At 38.6% G+C, this 17,677-nt stretch overlaps 1 protein-coding gene across 1 annotated transcript in view; it reads right to left on the bottom strand.

Moving 5' to 3' along the window:
• Window positions 1-17,677, bottom strand: part of LOC145343064 (guanine nucleotide-binding protein subunit alpha-14) — a 168,968-nt gene that overhangs the window by 16,059 nt on the left and 135,232 nt on the right. The window contains exon 3 of the mRNA XM_080188881.1: window positions 1,497-1,651. Coding sequence (XP_080045007.1) covers window positions 1,497-1,651 — 155 coding nt within the window. The remainder of the gene's footprint in view (window positions 1-1,496; window positions 1,652-17,677) is intronic.

Here is a 17,677-nt window from a genome sequence, read left to right as displayed (position 1 = left end):
AATGGCTTCGGTTATTGTAAAGCCTTTGCACAGTTTTAAAGATGAATGAAAAAACAATAAAGGTTTCATACCAGAAGAGGCACCACTGATACCATTTTTGTTTTCAGACAAGGGATGAAGAAATGTTGAAGCCAAATACAAATTGAAGACTGTATTCATCGATCCCGAGAAAGCTTCCACCGGCTGCCGAGGGAGGAAGTCTGGAGATTCAATTCTTGAAGTCCCCAAGATGCATGCACAACTGTTACCAGACATGAACAAAGAGTACGAGACAAGAGGAAAAACCAGCGTGGTGGAGAGTTTCACAGCCAAAGTTGGATTACACCAAAGATTGGCATCAAGCCTCTTCCTCTTCCTGATTGTTACAAACGTTTGAACTGAGCAAGTGAACGGAAAGTGAGTTGTCAATGGTGTTTGCAGAGTATCTGGAGAACTGGAGAAAAGCACTGGAACACAGGTATGAAGATCAGTCGGCCAAAGATCAACGCATTGACTATCAGTTTGAACCTAGGGATGATTATGGATGATGATTTGGAAAAAAATTGTAGTTTCAAGTACTGAGGTCAGTGGTAGCAGATGGTGGAAGTGTGGAAATGAAAATTAAGCAACATATTTGCTCTGGCTCAAGTAATTGGAAAAGAGACAATGGGACATTATGGAGTGGATAGAAAAATATCACTGAAACTGAAAGTACAAGTCTATAAGATAGTTGTGTGGTCAGCTTTGTATAGTGTAACGCGGGTTTGATACAAATGAGACTCTGATGCTGAGAGGGCTACGTGCAGTAACGAGAAAGTAGAAAATCAGGAACCCAGTGAAGATTGTGGGAGCATTGAAGAAAGTAGAGATCAAAATGGTAAGGTCATCTACTGAGGCAAGAGAGGAAACATGCTGAGGAAGGAGACTGACAGGAGAAAATGCAAAAGGTTCCAGTATTGTGGCAAAATCAAGTAATATGGAATAAAATGGACAATGATGATGAAGGATGAAGATTGAATTTATCAGACCCATGTTACCACCTATTACTTATATTGCATCCAAACTACAGGAATTACAAGAAGTGTTTTTCTAGATTTTTGCCAGGGACCATCACATATCAAACTTTTTTTTTGCCATATCCTGTTTTAGACTGGTGGTGCAGAGTACATTACAGAGAAGAATTGAAAGGGAAAGCTGGGTTAAAAGAAAAATCTTTTGATCTCTTATATAAAAATACATTTGGTAAACTTCAAGATTAAATTAGCTTTACAGTTTTCTTGGCAAATTTTAGTTTCTTGAATAGAGTTGAGAGGATCTGACATTCAGCAATGCAAGAAAACAAAAAAAAATGCATTTATTAATGTGAGCACAAGTCCCGATCTCCAAAGGACCTAAAATCTTCTTCAGCTTTTTATTACTTTCTCAACTCTTTGTTAGATGTTAATTGAGGAATGAAAGACAAGAGAGAGTATGTATGAACCTTGAGGAAGATAGTTTAGAACAAATTTTATACTTACTATTTGGCAGAATCAGACAGCTGATACTCTCGACGTCTATCGTAGCACTCCTGGATCCCAGGATCATTCCATAATTTCTTTATTGCTTCAACATATGTTTTATCAAATGTGATGACTTTATCCACCTCCACTTCTTTGACCATATTTGCATTGTCCTATTAAAAATAATATAGCATATTTAAAGAGTCTTGTCATACCTACACTGAAATCATAAGTTGAAAATAAGGAATCTTCTAATTGAAGTGTCTTTATGGAATCCTATCCAGTAAGTATAAATTTTATTGGGCTGATCATTGCTTTTATAGAAACACATTAAAATGGCGGGAAGAGTCAACATTCAGCAGATGTTTCTTTTAAACAACTTCTACAGTCATTGGATTAGCTTATCAAATCATAAGTTCAAATTTATTACGGCAATATATTAATTTTGGTCAGTTGAAGTCCTGGCCAAGATGATTTTATATTTAATTCATTTCATATGACAGTATCCAGCAGTTTTAAAAACTCTAAATTAAAGATTTTTTTTATCGTATATTGCTGAAAAGAAAGATGTGTTGTTGAAGCTCTCTTTTGTGCAATACGCATCCTAACTTCTGTTTGAAGAAATGGTGGAGGAAAGTTACTGAACAAATCCATAGGAGCCTGCTGAGAAATACTTAACAAAGAATTGGAATATTATTAAAACAAGTAAACTACATGACACCAGACAAAAATGTTGAAAAGCTTTCAAAATAATATATGATGATGATTTAAATTCTAACTGTTCCTTTACTCAAGCAATATCTTAGCAGACATATAAACCAGTGAAAAGCTACCACCAGCTTCACACAAAGGCTTCTTGCTTGGGACTGGCACAGTTGCAAACTGTTTTCTTCCTGTGAATTCCAGAGCATTCACTTGATGTTTCTCACTCAACTCACCCAAAAGCCATACACTAAATTCACTGTTTCTTCAAGTGCAGAGCAAACATGAGTTCCCTAAATTCCATCTTCCAGTAGCACCTCCATAAACTGATCAATTTACTGAGTTCTATAATTGATTATTCAGCTAAACTCCTGTCCCACTAGCCTTCAAGTTTTGCTTCTCAGACAGCTTCTCTCACTGACACATAGACACTAAACCATTCCTCTTTCAACCCCTTTCTTTCCTATATGTGTTCCTAGATTATTGTCACAAGGAAACTGGAATGTTTTTCTACTTCATATTTTGTTTTTAGAATCATTAAACTTTCAATGCCTTTTAATCCATCTCTTTAACTTAAGGGATTGTAAGACCTCATCAAGTGCCTATATACACAACCAAACCCAAAAGAACTAAAACTTTTCATTCACAAGATAATCCAAACTTCCAGGCTGCAAGATTCAAAAACAAAACATAAATGAAACTGAAACCATTTTTATCTTTAACACACAGATACGTATACATTATACGCAAACAAGTTCAACTTCAAATTATACATCACAGCATCTGTGAAGTATATTTTTGAGGCCACTATTTTCAACAAATTCACCGCTAACACTGTTGTTATTCTTTTATTCGAGTTGCATTAAATATAATGATCCATTTATGTCAATTAATTGAATGCAAGATGTTAGTAACTTAAATAAATGAAAAACTGAAGAAATTGCAAACAAACATTGAAGAGCAAGTAAGGTCACTAACTATGCAACAGATATAAATGTTAAAATGCAAAGCAAAAGTTGACCGGCAACGCTAGTTAGTGCAAGAAATAATAAAACTGCAATTGTGACGATCCAGTTAGGAACCGTTAGAGAAATTCGAACACCCAAATTTCAATTTTTTTAAACAAAAACAAATCTTTATTGCATATAAAAAATTAAACAAAGCAAGGACCAATAATTTATCACTATAAACATATAAAAACATATTCTATAAATTAAGTTATATTTTTCACTCCCAACCCCCAAGAGTCCCCTTATACATTACAAATATCCTGAAGGTTCATTGACTTTAACTGGAACCAACCCAAATATGTGTCACGGACCAGGAAGTAATGAATTTCTCCTCAATGTTTCAGCTATTCCTTGATGCATGAAATTGCCTGGAGACCTTTTGACTAGTTTTTGGCAAATTAATCCTCCAAATTCTCTTCAAAACCTCATGACTGTGGATTACTCAGTTCAAACTCAGGCTGTATCCATTCTCAAAGCTAACTGCTGGTTTTCTCTATGAAGGTGCCTGGAGATTTCTTCCTCTAGCTCCAAGCTAGGGAATTCTTCCAGCTACTTTTCCCCCTCCCCCTCACAAAATCCAAACTGAGCTTGAGTTCCACCCACATTCTGTTCTATGATTAATAAGGTTAGTATTTTTCTCACTTAAAAGTACAGGTCTGGTTAAAAATCATCTCCTGTTGGCTCAATCCAGTGAGATGTAGTCTACACCCCAGCAAAACAAAAAGCGTCTCTCTCTGAACAAACACCAAGATAGTTGAAACAAAATAACATTTTGTCCGAAGAGCCTATCCCTATGACAATGTGCCATGTTTTGTAATGTCTTAAAGCAGAAAGTGCAAATGAATCATTTTTACTATCAACATAACTCTTTGATTCTGTCTTCCTTTTAAATAATTTATATTTTTGATAGTTTTATGAATCCCTCTCCAAGAATTACTGGCCCTGTTAATGAACTCTCTTGTTTACAATTAATTTTCAACTTCTTTTCATCTGGAAATTACATGAACAATTTGCATATTTTACTGAAGTAAGGGTAGGCCTCCTGGCTCCATTACAAAGATGTGCCATCCATTGTTCACCATGGCAGATGGGCGGCTTGGCAGCTTGGAGGCAGTGGTGAGCACAGCTGCCTCACAACGCCAGGGACCGGTGTTCCGATCTCCTCCAATTTCATTAGCCAGCAGCACTTAAAGTCCACCCTTGGATGACTATCAGTGTTATCTGTTTCCTCCCACAGTCTAAAGACGTGTAGATTAGGGGGAAAGGCCATGTTAAATTCCCCTTAATGTCTCAAGATGTGTAGCGTAGGTGGATTTATCATGGTAAATGTGTGGAGTTACAGAGACAGGACAGGGGAGAGGACCTGGGTAAAGTACACTGCCAGAGAGTCAATGTGGACTTGATGGGTAAAGTGGTCTCCTTCTGCACTCTAGGATTTTATGGTTCACACCTTATCTCCAACCTGACAACATAAAGATAGGTTGCCTTTTTAACTGTAATTAACTCCAAGCTTTTTAAATTGCATTTATTGCAGGATTGTTCATTAGTTTTTCAAATCAAATGTTTCCATTCATCTCACATTTAACACTTCAATTCCCAAAACCAAATGACATATGAATGAATTATGATCGACATATCTACAACACATTAAAGAATACAACTGGAAAAAAAATCAATCTGAGCATCTGCAATTCACAAGCTGGATTTTACAAACAACCTGTGTGAGAGAATTTGCTCTAATGTTTGTAATTGGAATCAATGTTTGTGATTGGAATCAGTATCTTGGAATTGGTGTAATAAAAGAGATTCAAAATGGAAGATGGAATGAAACCAGTATAATCACAGAAGTATGTTAGCTAATTGTAGTATGATAATCAAATAAATATGATTGAATGACATGTAATCAATATAGTTACCCATGTAACCCACCAAAGTTGGTATAGTAAACACTTATTAATAAATATAGACAGTAGCCTCCTGAGGAACACTGGACATTGTCCAGCTTAATACGTGACTATAGCAAAAAGGAGAATAAAATAAACACGTTTTCTTCACTAATTGATCTAAGTTAGCTAAGCCACGATTATTGTATAAACAGAATAGTTTGGATAAGGGCAGAGACTGGAACTACCATGGTTTCAAGGACAAAGAGATGTACTAATGAGGAACCAATCTCAAGCAGGGTAGATAAAGGGCTAGCCCAGAAATAATGATGGCTAAAACAAGGAAATCTAAGGGTAAGGTAAGAGTTCTGAGATATGGAGCTGTAATGTGTATAAAAAGACTGTAAGCAGAATGATTCATTGGATTGATCTGGACATCCCGGCTTTATTGTCTTGTACTGGAAAATAAAGTCTACTGCTTGGAGGATTACGACTCAGACTCTCTGTTTCAAACGGTTAAAATCAGTTGTCGTCCTGGGGAACCACGACACCTGCAGGTGAGAAAGCAGGCATTGGAGCTGTAAAATAAGACACTGTGCCATCAGTTGAGTGCCCACTATCTGACCACCCACCCCTGCCACAAATTTAGGTGTGACACGGCCAGGCTCTGGAAAAGGGGAGGGGCATATTAGACAAGGCAGGAAGTGTTGATGGATATTGGGAAAGGAAAGCAGATTGATACTAGAGTCTCAGAGAGGAGGCAATTCCTATCTCCTACAATTTCACTAGCCAGCAGCACTCAAAATCAAACCTGCTAGTCTGTATATTGGGCCTAGGTCTCTCCGACCACCTGTTAACTTCGAGCAGTAATGAGATGAGGCCCAGGGAATTAGATAACTATTTGAAAAAGCAATATTTTTAGGGCTATGGGAAAAAGCAGAATAAGCAGGATGGAGGCCAAATGCACTGAGAGTGGTGGAGACAGTATAAAGACATTCAAGATGGAATTGGACTGTTATCTGAAAAGGAAGGCTGTGCAGGGTTACGGGGGAGGGCAGGAGAATGGCACTAAATTAATTGCTTATTTGGAGAACGGATGCCAGCACAATCTCTGAATGGCCTTCTTCTGCATTGTGGTAATTCTGAGATTCCTTCCTATTGCATTGTACATTTCTATGTCTGACTATATATTATCAGCTTTCTCAATCAGTGTGGAAGAGGAGGGAAATTAAGATGTATATTTACTCTTTATTTAACCTGTGCTTCCCACATGTCTACAAGCTCAGAAGTAAATATAAAATAAACTGGGTCCAGTCAAGTAAGAATTGGGTTACTTTGCTATCTAATTACAAAGGCAGAGTTCATCACAATTTTTCTGAAATCTTTCTTCATGAGGCATCTGAAATGAACATCCTGAATATTTGTTTGTTGTAGGACTACTTCAAAAGTCTGGAAAGACGTTTTAAGAAAAAAAACAGTTTGATCATTTTGCATAACTAAAATACCACTGTGACCTGACCTTTGTTTCAGTCCCAACAATGTGTGAGCTATTCAGAATGTGAAATCAACGAAGTGAAATCCTGAGAATAACAATGATACCCTTGTAAATAGTGGGGTCCACTGCCAGAACAAAAAGGATTCATCCAGGAGACAGGTTGTTCTTTTCAAACAAGGACAATGACATTTTTTTTAATGTTGTGGCATCAACTGAAATTAACCAACATAGTGAAGTTGGGAAAGGGAGCAGCGCTATAACTAGATCCCATACAAAATGGATCACAGGGTAGATGACAGTTAAGACACCAGATGCAGATGCAGTAACCCTGAGGCACAGAAGAACACACACAAGAACTCCATCAAAGGAAAAAAACACCGCTGGTGACCAAGGAGGGAGGCAAAGTCACAGGAGTTGAAGCTCTAAGATTTCTTCAGCTTCTCTTTCATAACTCCGCATGTCCATGCACTTAGAGTTTCAATCATGAAGAAATTCACCCTCATGTGTATCTTGGGCAATTTGGAAGTTGATCCTGCAAAAGAGATCAAGCTACAGAAAGAAATATTTCTGTCCAAAATTTGTGATATGAATAAATTCAAGATAGCAAGTTAGAGGGAAATGCACAAGAACAAACTATTGCCCTCCTGAAGAGATAAGAATTAGTAGGCTAGAATGAAAGGTTATTTAAATTCAAGACTTTAATCTATCCAATGTAAAATGGGAAATAACAAGTGGTTTAGAATCAGAATTGACCCATGACTGTTTCATTCACAAGAGAACTGAGAAATACTTTATTTAAGTATTTATTGTTTTGTAATTAAAAACACGAACAATAATAAAGAAATGAGACTCCACACTTCCAAGTTAATTTTCAGTGCCAGTGTATGGCTGTGCACCAGTCATTAAGATTTATATATCATTAGAATGCAGTTATGCATGAATCAGCAAGTTCCAATTTATCTGACATGCTTAATGGGGTATATATCTATTATGCAAGTAGCACAAAATCATATACTTCCAAATATTTGAATACAAGATCTCTCTAGAGTACAATGTTTTGAGGGAGCAGTGTAATACAGGCTTCAATTTTCTTACTTCCGCATGTAGCTGTCAACGTGCAGTTGCCAGAAGCTGCCATCTGATTTACACTTTATTGGTATGCACAGATAGACTCACCATTATTTTCACTTAAATTCCAAGCCATTGGGTATTTAGAACTTCCAAAAGGCACTTGATACCACATACTTATTAAGCCTAAAACTGTGTGCATACAAGGCAGTGCTTTGGTGTGGATTAAAAAAGTGACTGAGGGTGAAAAAACAACATGTACTGGTTCTGGTGTTGGGGTGGGGGGAGCAAGGGGGTTTCCCAGAGTTCAGACTGGGGACTACTAGTGTTTCCAAAATACATCAATGCTTTGGATCCAGTCTATATTGGCTAAATTTGCAGATGATACTAGCAGGAACACTGAAATTAACAGAAGCTACTCATGAAACTAATGAAAATATGAGCGTCTAAATGCAGAAAAGTAGGAAGATAAAATAGGTAACATGCACACCACAAATGGTGCAATTGCAACCATCGTAGAATAGCAATCAACAAAGTGGATAGAATGTTCAAACATATAGACAAAACAGCAAAATGTAAATCAAGGGGACTGTGATCAAAATTGTGCAGGTGTTCTAGTCAGACCAGACCTTATATTGCACATCCAGCCCGGTCACTGAGAAACAACGAGCATGTTTAAAACGTTGGAGGCAGTGCAGAGAATAAGATTGAATTGGGTAAAATGACTGGAGAAATTTGAGCTTGCAGGCAACACAGCCAAGATGTTTTCATAGGGGAATACAAGATAGCAAATAGTATGGGAACGTTTAATCTGCAATACTAATTTAAATTAAAGAATGGCATTCAGACAAAATGACAGCTTGAAACTAGTATGGGGTAGTTGGAATGGTATCTCAAGGTAAAATACCAGAAATAAAAAAAACAAAAATCCTGGCATAATTTGACAAATTGGGTGCAGCGATGATAGAAAAGATAGAATTGCTCTGATTCTATAAATCCAGAGGAGCCAAATGGCCACGCTTACTCTTAAACTAGTTAAAACTAAGCATGGTCTTTTGGCTGTGAACATATACATGACAATTTACTATGTATTTACACTTGCACAGGAAATTTGGTTAAATTATATACAAGTACTTGTCATAAAATTCAGAACTGCATAGTTTTGCAGTGGCCCAAAGAGAGAAAATGCTGGAAAATCTCAGCAGGTCTGGCAGCATCTGTAAGGTGAGAAAAGAACTGGTGTTTCCAGTCCAGACAACCTTTTGTCAAAGCTTTGACAAAGGATTGTCTGGACTCAAAACATTAGCTATTTTTTCTCCTTACAGGTGCTGCCAGACCTGCTGAGATTTTCCAGTGTTTTCTCTTTCAGTTTCAGATTCCAGCATCTGCAGTAATTTGCTTTTTATTAGTTTTGCAGTGCAATAGCTACCGAACAACGCAATTAACTTTACCATGCATACAATCATGATGCTCCAGTCAGTTATGTAATGCTAAAAATGAACACTGCTTACTTAATAGGAGCATAGGAATATCTAGTTCTAGAATTATGGTCTATCTGTGTGATCCCAATTTCCAATAAATATTATATGCAACAATAGAAACTCAAATAATATAATGCCTTTAACACAGGGGTGCCCAGACTTCATTGATTGGTGATGCACTTTTCCAACAGTCACCATAACATGATCTACCAGTGTGGTCTTCCCATTAGCCACCCCCCAAACATTCAAAAGTGTTGTACAATATCGGTGTTATACTGCCTGACTATAAACAAGAAAAATGCACCAACGACACTGTTGCATGTGATTATGCAAAGATTTCCTTCCCAAAAGGGCGTTAGTAAAACAGGTGGGTTTTTACAACAAACTGGTTCTTTTGCAGTCAACAATTCCAGAATTATAAGCTGGTTTATTTAGTTGAATTTAAATTCTCTGACTTTTTAAAATCTTGCCCTCCAGAACATTAATCCAGGCCTCTGGATTATAAATTCTGTACCATAATACGAAGTGGAAAATTCCTAACCAGTTAATAAGGTTTTTATACGACATACCTTAAGGCATTGACAAGGCTACCAGTAAAGAGTTAAATTAAAATAAGCTAGTAAGCTAATGAGAGAATAGTTTACGTTCTTATGAATGCAGTAAGGGAATTAAACAAGTAAATATGATTCTAAAACATGCTAATATTTTAAATGTATTTTAAGTATTGTATGAATCATTGTTTGCTTCAGCTGAAAGCTGGTTGGCATATTGGAAAGGCGAATAGCTCAGAGCCAAAGGCCTAGAAACCCCTGTAGTCAGCAAAATTCATTGCAGAAAGTTTCTGATGCGGGAACACAGATTGTAACATTAGGACTTAGGATAGTGACGTGCCTGGATGCGGGATCAAATATCTATCCGGTTTGTCAATGATTGTTGTGGCGCTGGAGGATTTTGAAAATAAATGTGCAATTTTTGGCAAAAATTGAGTTGTTCCTTAACCAAGAGTGACTATAGGTCAGAAAAGAGGAGGTGATAGGTGTGCATGTAAGGATACAGACAGCACCGTGCTAAATGACCCCAAATTTCTGGAGGGTAGCATGCAGGATGCTGACCACGAAAGCATTTCAAATGACAAGTCTGGAGATGATCAAAATAAGAGCAGAGGAAATGGAGGCAGATGATGTTAGAAATATGGAAACAGGCCATCTTAGTAATCAAGTGGCTAGGTTGTCAGAAGTTCATACTGGGGTCAAATATGACATCAAGGTTGCAAACAATCAAGTTCAGCCTCAGCCAAAAAGGGATTTGAAGCATCATGTATTGAATTGTTGCAACCTGTGGTAGAAGAAAAAGGTTGTTGGTTGTGGAGCTGGTTAGAACTGGTTCACACTGCAGCCTAGAAAATAATGGAAAGGTACTTGCTGAGAGGTTGCTTAAGTTACAAAACTTGTTCAGCAGAGTATAAAAAAAGGGACACAAGGAAGCCTTCTTTGTTACAACACTGCGCAGCTGGACTGAACACCATGTGCCTTTGAAATAGAAGTTCATAACCAAAAGCTGTGCCTCATCACCAACCCTCCAAAGAACCACGATTTGATGCTAAAATCTGGCAGTTTGAAGCCAGAATCCAACTGTCATTTGCCAGAAGGGTGAAATCGATAACTCGGGGAAAAAAAAGTTTGCAACGTGGACTGAAGACAATAGCTTCCATCATCCTAACATTTAATTGGAGGAAATTTTGACTCATCCAGTACTGAGTGTCAGACAAGCAGTCTGATAAATTAGCAACAGTGGAAGCATTGGAGTAGAGCTGGAATTCATCAAAGTCCATGTGAAAGCCAAAGCTGTATTTTTAGATGATGTTACCAAGTGGTAATATGGAGACAAGAATGAGGAGGGCCAAGGATAGATCCTTGAGGGATACCCGAGTCAATGGTGCAAGAGTGGAAATAGAAGATATGGCAGCCGGTGTTCTGGCTGTTATTTTTGAATTACTATCAGCATATTTGTTTAAATTACCGAGGTATTTATTTCACAATTATTTTTAAGTCATGTTTGCTCTACTGTACTTAGAGTAACTAAACTGACAGTAATGGAAGGTGTTTCATGACTAATAAAAGGCCACTTTAGTCTATTGAAATACACTGCAGTAAAGGAACCTAACCACACGCTCACTTTGCCTGTGATTCATCATGCATTAACTGTGGAAAAATAGTTTTGGTCCAAATTTAATGGTGTATAGTAGTTTGAACTGGTGCAACCAAATTTGCTCCTTTATTTGGTTCCCACTAAACAATTAAATCACATGAGAGAACAATTACATTCAAAGCTAAGCACCAATTTCCCCATCATTTAAAGACAACAGCAGTTCAAGAAGGTCAACTATCATCCTCACAAAGTAAATAGGGAGTGACAATAAATGAGACCATACCACGGTCACCCAACTCCTGAGAACATTTTTAAATGCTTCACAAATCTAGCTGAATTGTCCAAGCAAAAAATGATCATTCTGCAACTTTTATTTCACTTCATTTTCAATTGTTCACCATTAGTGTCACCATAACAGCTTGAATTTCATTCTTGGGAGTTAATTGTTTCATCATGATGAGTCAATCCTTTAATGAGTCATTCATTCTATAGATATAATTTGGCTAGAAAGATGGTGCCAAATCAAAAAGCTTTAGCCAACTATTTTATTGGAATATATCTGCTCATGCCAAAGACCTTAATCATTCTTCTGTACATAATATTTTTGGGGGAAAAATCCACTTAACTGCCTGCCAGAAATACCAACCTATTTAGAATTACAAATCAAGTGAACCTTCACAACACCTCAGGTGCTTGTACAAAAAAAAATTCAATCTGTTGAGCCAATGGCAGTTTTTTACTAGATTTATCCGAAATAATAAAGGGTAGCATAGTGTTACCATCACTGAACCAGTAAATCTGAGGCAAGGGCAATGCTCTGGGAGTCTAAGTTTAATCCCACCATGAATTCATCGTTGATTGTTATAAAAACCTATCTGATTCACTAAAGTCCTTTAGGGAAGAAAATCTGCCGTCCTTAGCTGCTTTGGACTCCAGATCCACAGCAAAGTAGTTGACTCTTAACCGCCCCTCAAGGGCAATTCAGGATACAAAATAAATGCCAGCCCCATCAACAACATCCAAGTGCTGAAAAAATAAAAATCTAATCTTGTTTCAAGTATGTAACCAATTGTACTTTAAATGATGCAATAATCTATGTTTCAACCACTCCCTGTTGAACTGCATTCCATGCTGTAACATTACGTAAATAAAGTTTTCCTAATCTTACTCTCCAAATGACAATTGTGAATGCTATTCAATGCAGCTTTCTTTCATTACTGTAATTCAGTCAAAACAGTAACCGGAATTATTTGTTTAATAAATTACATTACAGAGATGGCCTTAGCATCCAATTCAATGCCTCAAATATAATTCAGTAAAAAGTCTGACAACACCAGGTTTTAGTCCAACCTATTTATTTGATAATATACTCACAAGCTTTCGGGGTTAGTCCCTTCGTCAGGTGAATGGAGAGTTCTGGCCTCAGACCAGAACTCAGTTCTGGCCTCAGAACTCTCCATTCACCTGACGAAGGGACTAACCCCGAAAGCTTGTGAGTATATTATCAAATAAATAGGTTGGACTAAAACCTGGTGTTGTCAGACTTTTTACTGTGTTTACACCAGTCCAACGCCGGCATACCCACATCATGTCAAATATAATTCACAGGCAACTCAAAATTCACACTGACAATAAAATCATTTCAGAGATTGGGAATATGTAACCTTTTCAATATTGATGACTGAAGTTTATTTCAAGTTTAGGCTGTGATAGATGGCTCCAGATTCAAATTTCATTTTTCCTTCCTGAACACAGGAAGGCATTGCACTGACCAGCTGGAATACCACATACATAATATGCATCACTAAATTACCAAAATAACAAAATTCCTTGTATACTTGGAACCCATTGAAAAAAGTCTTACTATCAAAATTACAGCAACTTTAAATAAAATTATTCCATTCTTAAAGTTACAAAGCCAATGCGCAGAATGGGCCGTGCAGACCCAAATCCTTTCCCTGCTTAGTGTTAAATTAAAAGCGGAGGCGTTTAGAGTAGCTAAGAGTAGTGGGCGAGAAGAGGATTGGGAGAGGTTTAAATGTCAACAAAGATTGACAAAGAAGTTGATAAAGAAGTGTAGGAGAAACTATGAAGCTGGGCTAGCGCTTAATATAAAAAAGGATAGCAAGAGTTTTTATAAATATATAAAAAGGAAGAGGCTGGCTAGGGTGAACGTTGGACCCTTAGAGGATGAGAGGGGGGACTCAGTGGTAGGGGATGGGGAAATGGCTGAGGTCTTGAATAACTTTTTTGTTTCGGTCTTCACGGAGGAGGATGTGAATACTTTGCCGGGTGTTAGAGATGGAAAGGTGGTAGGACTGGAGGGTCTCAATGACATTACTGTTACTAGGGAGGCGGTGCTCGACAGACTGGAGGGACTGATTGTGGACAAGTCCCCAGGACCGGATGGAATGCATCCGAGGGTTCTGAAAGAAATGGCGGAGGTGATAGTGGATGCCTTGGTGGTTATTTTCCAAACGTCGCTGGATTCCGGGGAAGTGCCGGAAGATTGGAAAACGGCTAATGTTACGCCGTTGTTTAAGGAGGGTGCCAGGCAAAAGGCAGGGAATTATAGGCCGGTTAGTTTAACGTCTGTTGTAGGTAAAATGTTAGAATCCGTCATCAAGGAGGAAATAGCGAGGCATCTTGAGGGGAATTGCTTGATAGAGCAGACGCAGCACGGTTTTGTTAAGGGGAAGTCGTGTCTGACAAATTTACTGGAGTTCTATGAGGATGTGTCTAGGGCGGTGGATAGAGGAGAGCCGGTGGATGTGGTCTTTCTTGATTTTCAGAAGGCGTTCGACAAGGTACCTCACAAGAGGTTATTGTAGAAGGTCAGGGGACATGGAGTTGGGGGTAGGGTGTTAGCGTGGATAGAGGATTGGTTGTCAAATAGGAGGCAGAGAGTGGGGGTCAATGGGTGCTATTCGAATTGGCGGTTGGTGACTAGAGGAGTGCCCCAGGGGTCGGTGCTGGGGCCTCAGCTATTTACCATTTATATAGATGATCTGGAGGAGGGGACTGAGTGTGTGGTGTCAAAATTTGCTGATGACACCAAGACTGGTGGAATGGCAAATTGCGTGGAGGGTGTGGAGAGCCTGCAGAAGGATCTAGATAGGCTGGGCGAATGGGCCAGGAAATGGCAAATGGAATTTAATGTTGGCAAGTGCGAGGTGGTCCACTTTGGTAGGAATAATGGTAGGAAGGATTATTACTTACGTGGCGAAAAACTGCAGCAGGTGACGGTGCAGAGGGACCTCAGGGTCCTTGAGCATGAGTCGCAAAAACCCAGCCTGCAGGTGCAGCAGGTGGTCAGGAAGGCGAATGGGATAGAACATAGAACATAGAACACTACAGCACAAACAGGCCCTTCGGCCCACAAGTTGCGCCGACCACATCACCTACCAACCTACAGACCTATCTATAACCCTCAATCTCATTAAACCCCATATACTCATCCAGAAGTCTTTTAAAAGACCCCAGCGAGTTCGCCTCCACCACCACTGACGGCAGCCGATTCCATTCACTCACCACCCTCTGAGTGAAAAACTTACCCCTAACATCACTTCTGAACCTCCCTCCCCGCACCTTAAATCTGTGCTGGCCTTCATAGCGAGGGGGATTGAATATAAAAGTAGGGAGGTCTTGCTGCAGCTGTATAGGGCATTGGTGAGGCCGCAGCTGGAGTACTGTGTGCAGTTTTGGGCGCCGTACTTACGGAAGGATATTTTGGCCTTGGAGGGAGTGCAGAGGAGGTTTACTAGGCTGATGCCGGAGTTGAAAGGGTTGAGCTATGAGGAGAGGCTGAATAAATTAGGCTTGTACTCGTTAGAGTTTAGAAGAATGAGGGGAGATCTCATTGAGACATATAAGATGATGAATGGGATGGATAGGATAGAGGTGGAGAGTCTCTTCCCGCTCAGAAAGGATAGTAGGACTAGGGGGCACAGCCTCAAGATAAAGGGGGGGCGGTTTAGAACGGAGTTGAGGAAGAACTTCTTCACTCAAAGGGTGGTGAATCTCTGGAATTCTCTGCCCATTGAAGTGGTGGAGGCTACCTCGCTAAATATTTTTAAGATGTGGGTTGATGAGTTTTTGATAAGAGAGGGGATTAAGGGTTATGGGGAGAGGGTGGGAATGTGGAACTGAGCCATGACAGATCAGCCATGATCTTATTGAATGGCGGGGCAGGCTCGAAGGGCTAGATGGCCTACTCCTGCTCCTATTTCTTATGTTCTTATGTTTGCTCCAAACACCAAAGCACATTCAAACTGAATTCAATTCATAATCCTCACAAGAGGGACATATAAGATCCAAGTTGAGATGGAAAGGCATTAAACCTGATCTTGGGCTTGATATGAAGGTTGATCTTAGCTTAAAGCCCAAGAAGCGATTGAAACAATGCGAAAGTCAGGTATTAGCTGCTAAGGAACTACTACAGTGCATAGAACAAGTTATATTTATATAGCACCTTTAATGAAACGTGCCAAGGCACTTCACAGGAGCAGTATATCAAGCCACCAATGCACATGCACAGAGTTATACATGTTTCTGCATTACATAAGGGGCATAAACTTACCACGTACATTAGACAAGGAACACAATTTAAACATTCGTTTGCATTTATTGCCCTCCATAACAAATGCTTTGCTGTGTTAGCAATAAGAAGAAATCATCTCATAATTCATTGCCAAATTTAAAACAGGAAATGATGCAATTGCTGAATCAAGACCCCAATTACTTATCAATGGCAGATTGTAGAGAATTACATCATACATACTGCCATTCACTCACGTAATCAATAATATGTCTGATGTTATAAAGTGGACAATTTATTCATTTATTTTCAAATTTGCATGGAATAAAAAAGACTTGGAGTTATTGTCGAGATGTATTTTTAAATTATTTTTGTTAAAAAATGAGGAGGAAAGGAAAATAATTTTTAGCATCTGCCCATTCCAATTTGTTTTTCAAAAAACCACCAGAGGGCACTCAAGATCAGATTAACATTTGTAATTACAAACAAAATACCATTCCAACATTAAGAAAGCAGTTGACAATCTGAAATACTTGGTACCGCTGCATAATTACACGCATTCAGATTTGTTCACAGAATGGTGTGGGAAGAAAGGCTTTCAATTCCTCAGGCACAGGCATCAGTACTTGGGAAAGAGGCTGCTGGTTGGTTGGGATACTTCCAAGTGAAAGCTAAAACCATGAATAGAGCTTTAAATAAAGTGAAAGGGAAAAAAAGATCAGATGAAGGGAGATTTAGAAATCTAAAGAGAAAAGTCAAAGCAATATAGAGTAATGCAGCAATTAGAATAAAACCAAGTGGAATGGGACAAGGAGGAATCTCTGGAATTCTCTGCCCGTTGAAATGGTGGAAGCTACCTCGCTAAATATTTTTAAGACGCGGGTTGATGGGTTTTTGATAAGAGAGGGGATTAAGGGTTATGGGGAGAGGGCGGGAATGTGGAACTGAGCCAAGACAGATCAGCCATGATCTTATTGAATGGCGGGGCAGGCTCGATGGGCTAGTTGGCCTACTCCTGCTCCTATTTCTTATGTTCAAAGAATAGTGGTTTAAAAAAAATAAAGCTCTTTAATGGAATGCATGAAGCATTTAAAACAAGACAGACAAACTAGCTGCACAAATAAATATCAATGGGTTTGATATGATCATCATTACAATGGCACCTTTGCAAGCTAAGCAAGGGAAATAAAATGACCGGTTACACAAAATTTCAAAAGGATAGGCAGAATGGAAAATGCGCAGTAACTCTGATAAGAAAGGATGGCATAACAGTAGTAATCAGAAAGCACCTTGGCACAGGAGGTTAGGCAGCAAAATCAATCTGGGTTAAGCATAGAAATAACAAGGGTCAGAAAGTGCCTATGGGAATAGTTGTACTGTTGGGCAGAACACTAAGCAAGAAATCACTGGATTTTGAAACAAAGGCAATGTAATAAGCATGGGGAATTTTAATCAACTGGAATATGCTAAATTGGCAAAGGTAGTCTGGAAGATGAGTTTGCAGTTCCTAGAATGATATACTATGGAACCAAATAAAGACAAAGTTATTGTAAATATAGTATCGTGTAATGAGGCAATATTAATTAGTAATCTCGTAGTAAAAGATCCTCTTAATAAAAATGATCTTAAATTCACCTTAAGTTGAGAACAGTATGCTGCAGTCTGAAACAGGCATCTTAAACTTAAAGCCAGTTTACATTGGTGCAAGTGAAGAGCTAGGAAGGTTTATTCAATAAGCAGGCTAAAAAGGTACAGCAGGAAATAAATAATGGGCAACGTTTCAAGAAATGGTTCAAAATGTTAAACACAAATATAGCCCTTAAAAAAACTTTGGAAGATCCACCTGTGGCTTACTAGGGAAGTTAAAGATAGTAT

The sequence above is a fragment of the Carcharhinus amblyrhynchos genome, chromosome 5, assembly GCF_965287045.1.
Source record: "Carcharhinus amblyrhynchos chromosome 5, sCarAmb.v2.hapA, whole genome shotgun sequence".
Classification (NCBI taxonomy): domain Eukaryota; kingdom Metazoa; phylum Chordata; class Chondrichthyes; order Carcharhiniformes; family Carcharhinidae; genus Carcharhinus; species Carcharhinus amblyrhynchos.
Note: the sequence above shows the minus strand (reverse complement) of the source record. Positions and strands in the feature narration are given on the sequence as shown.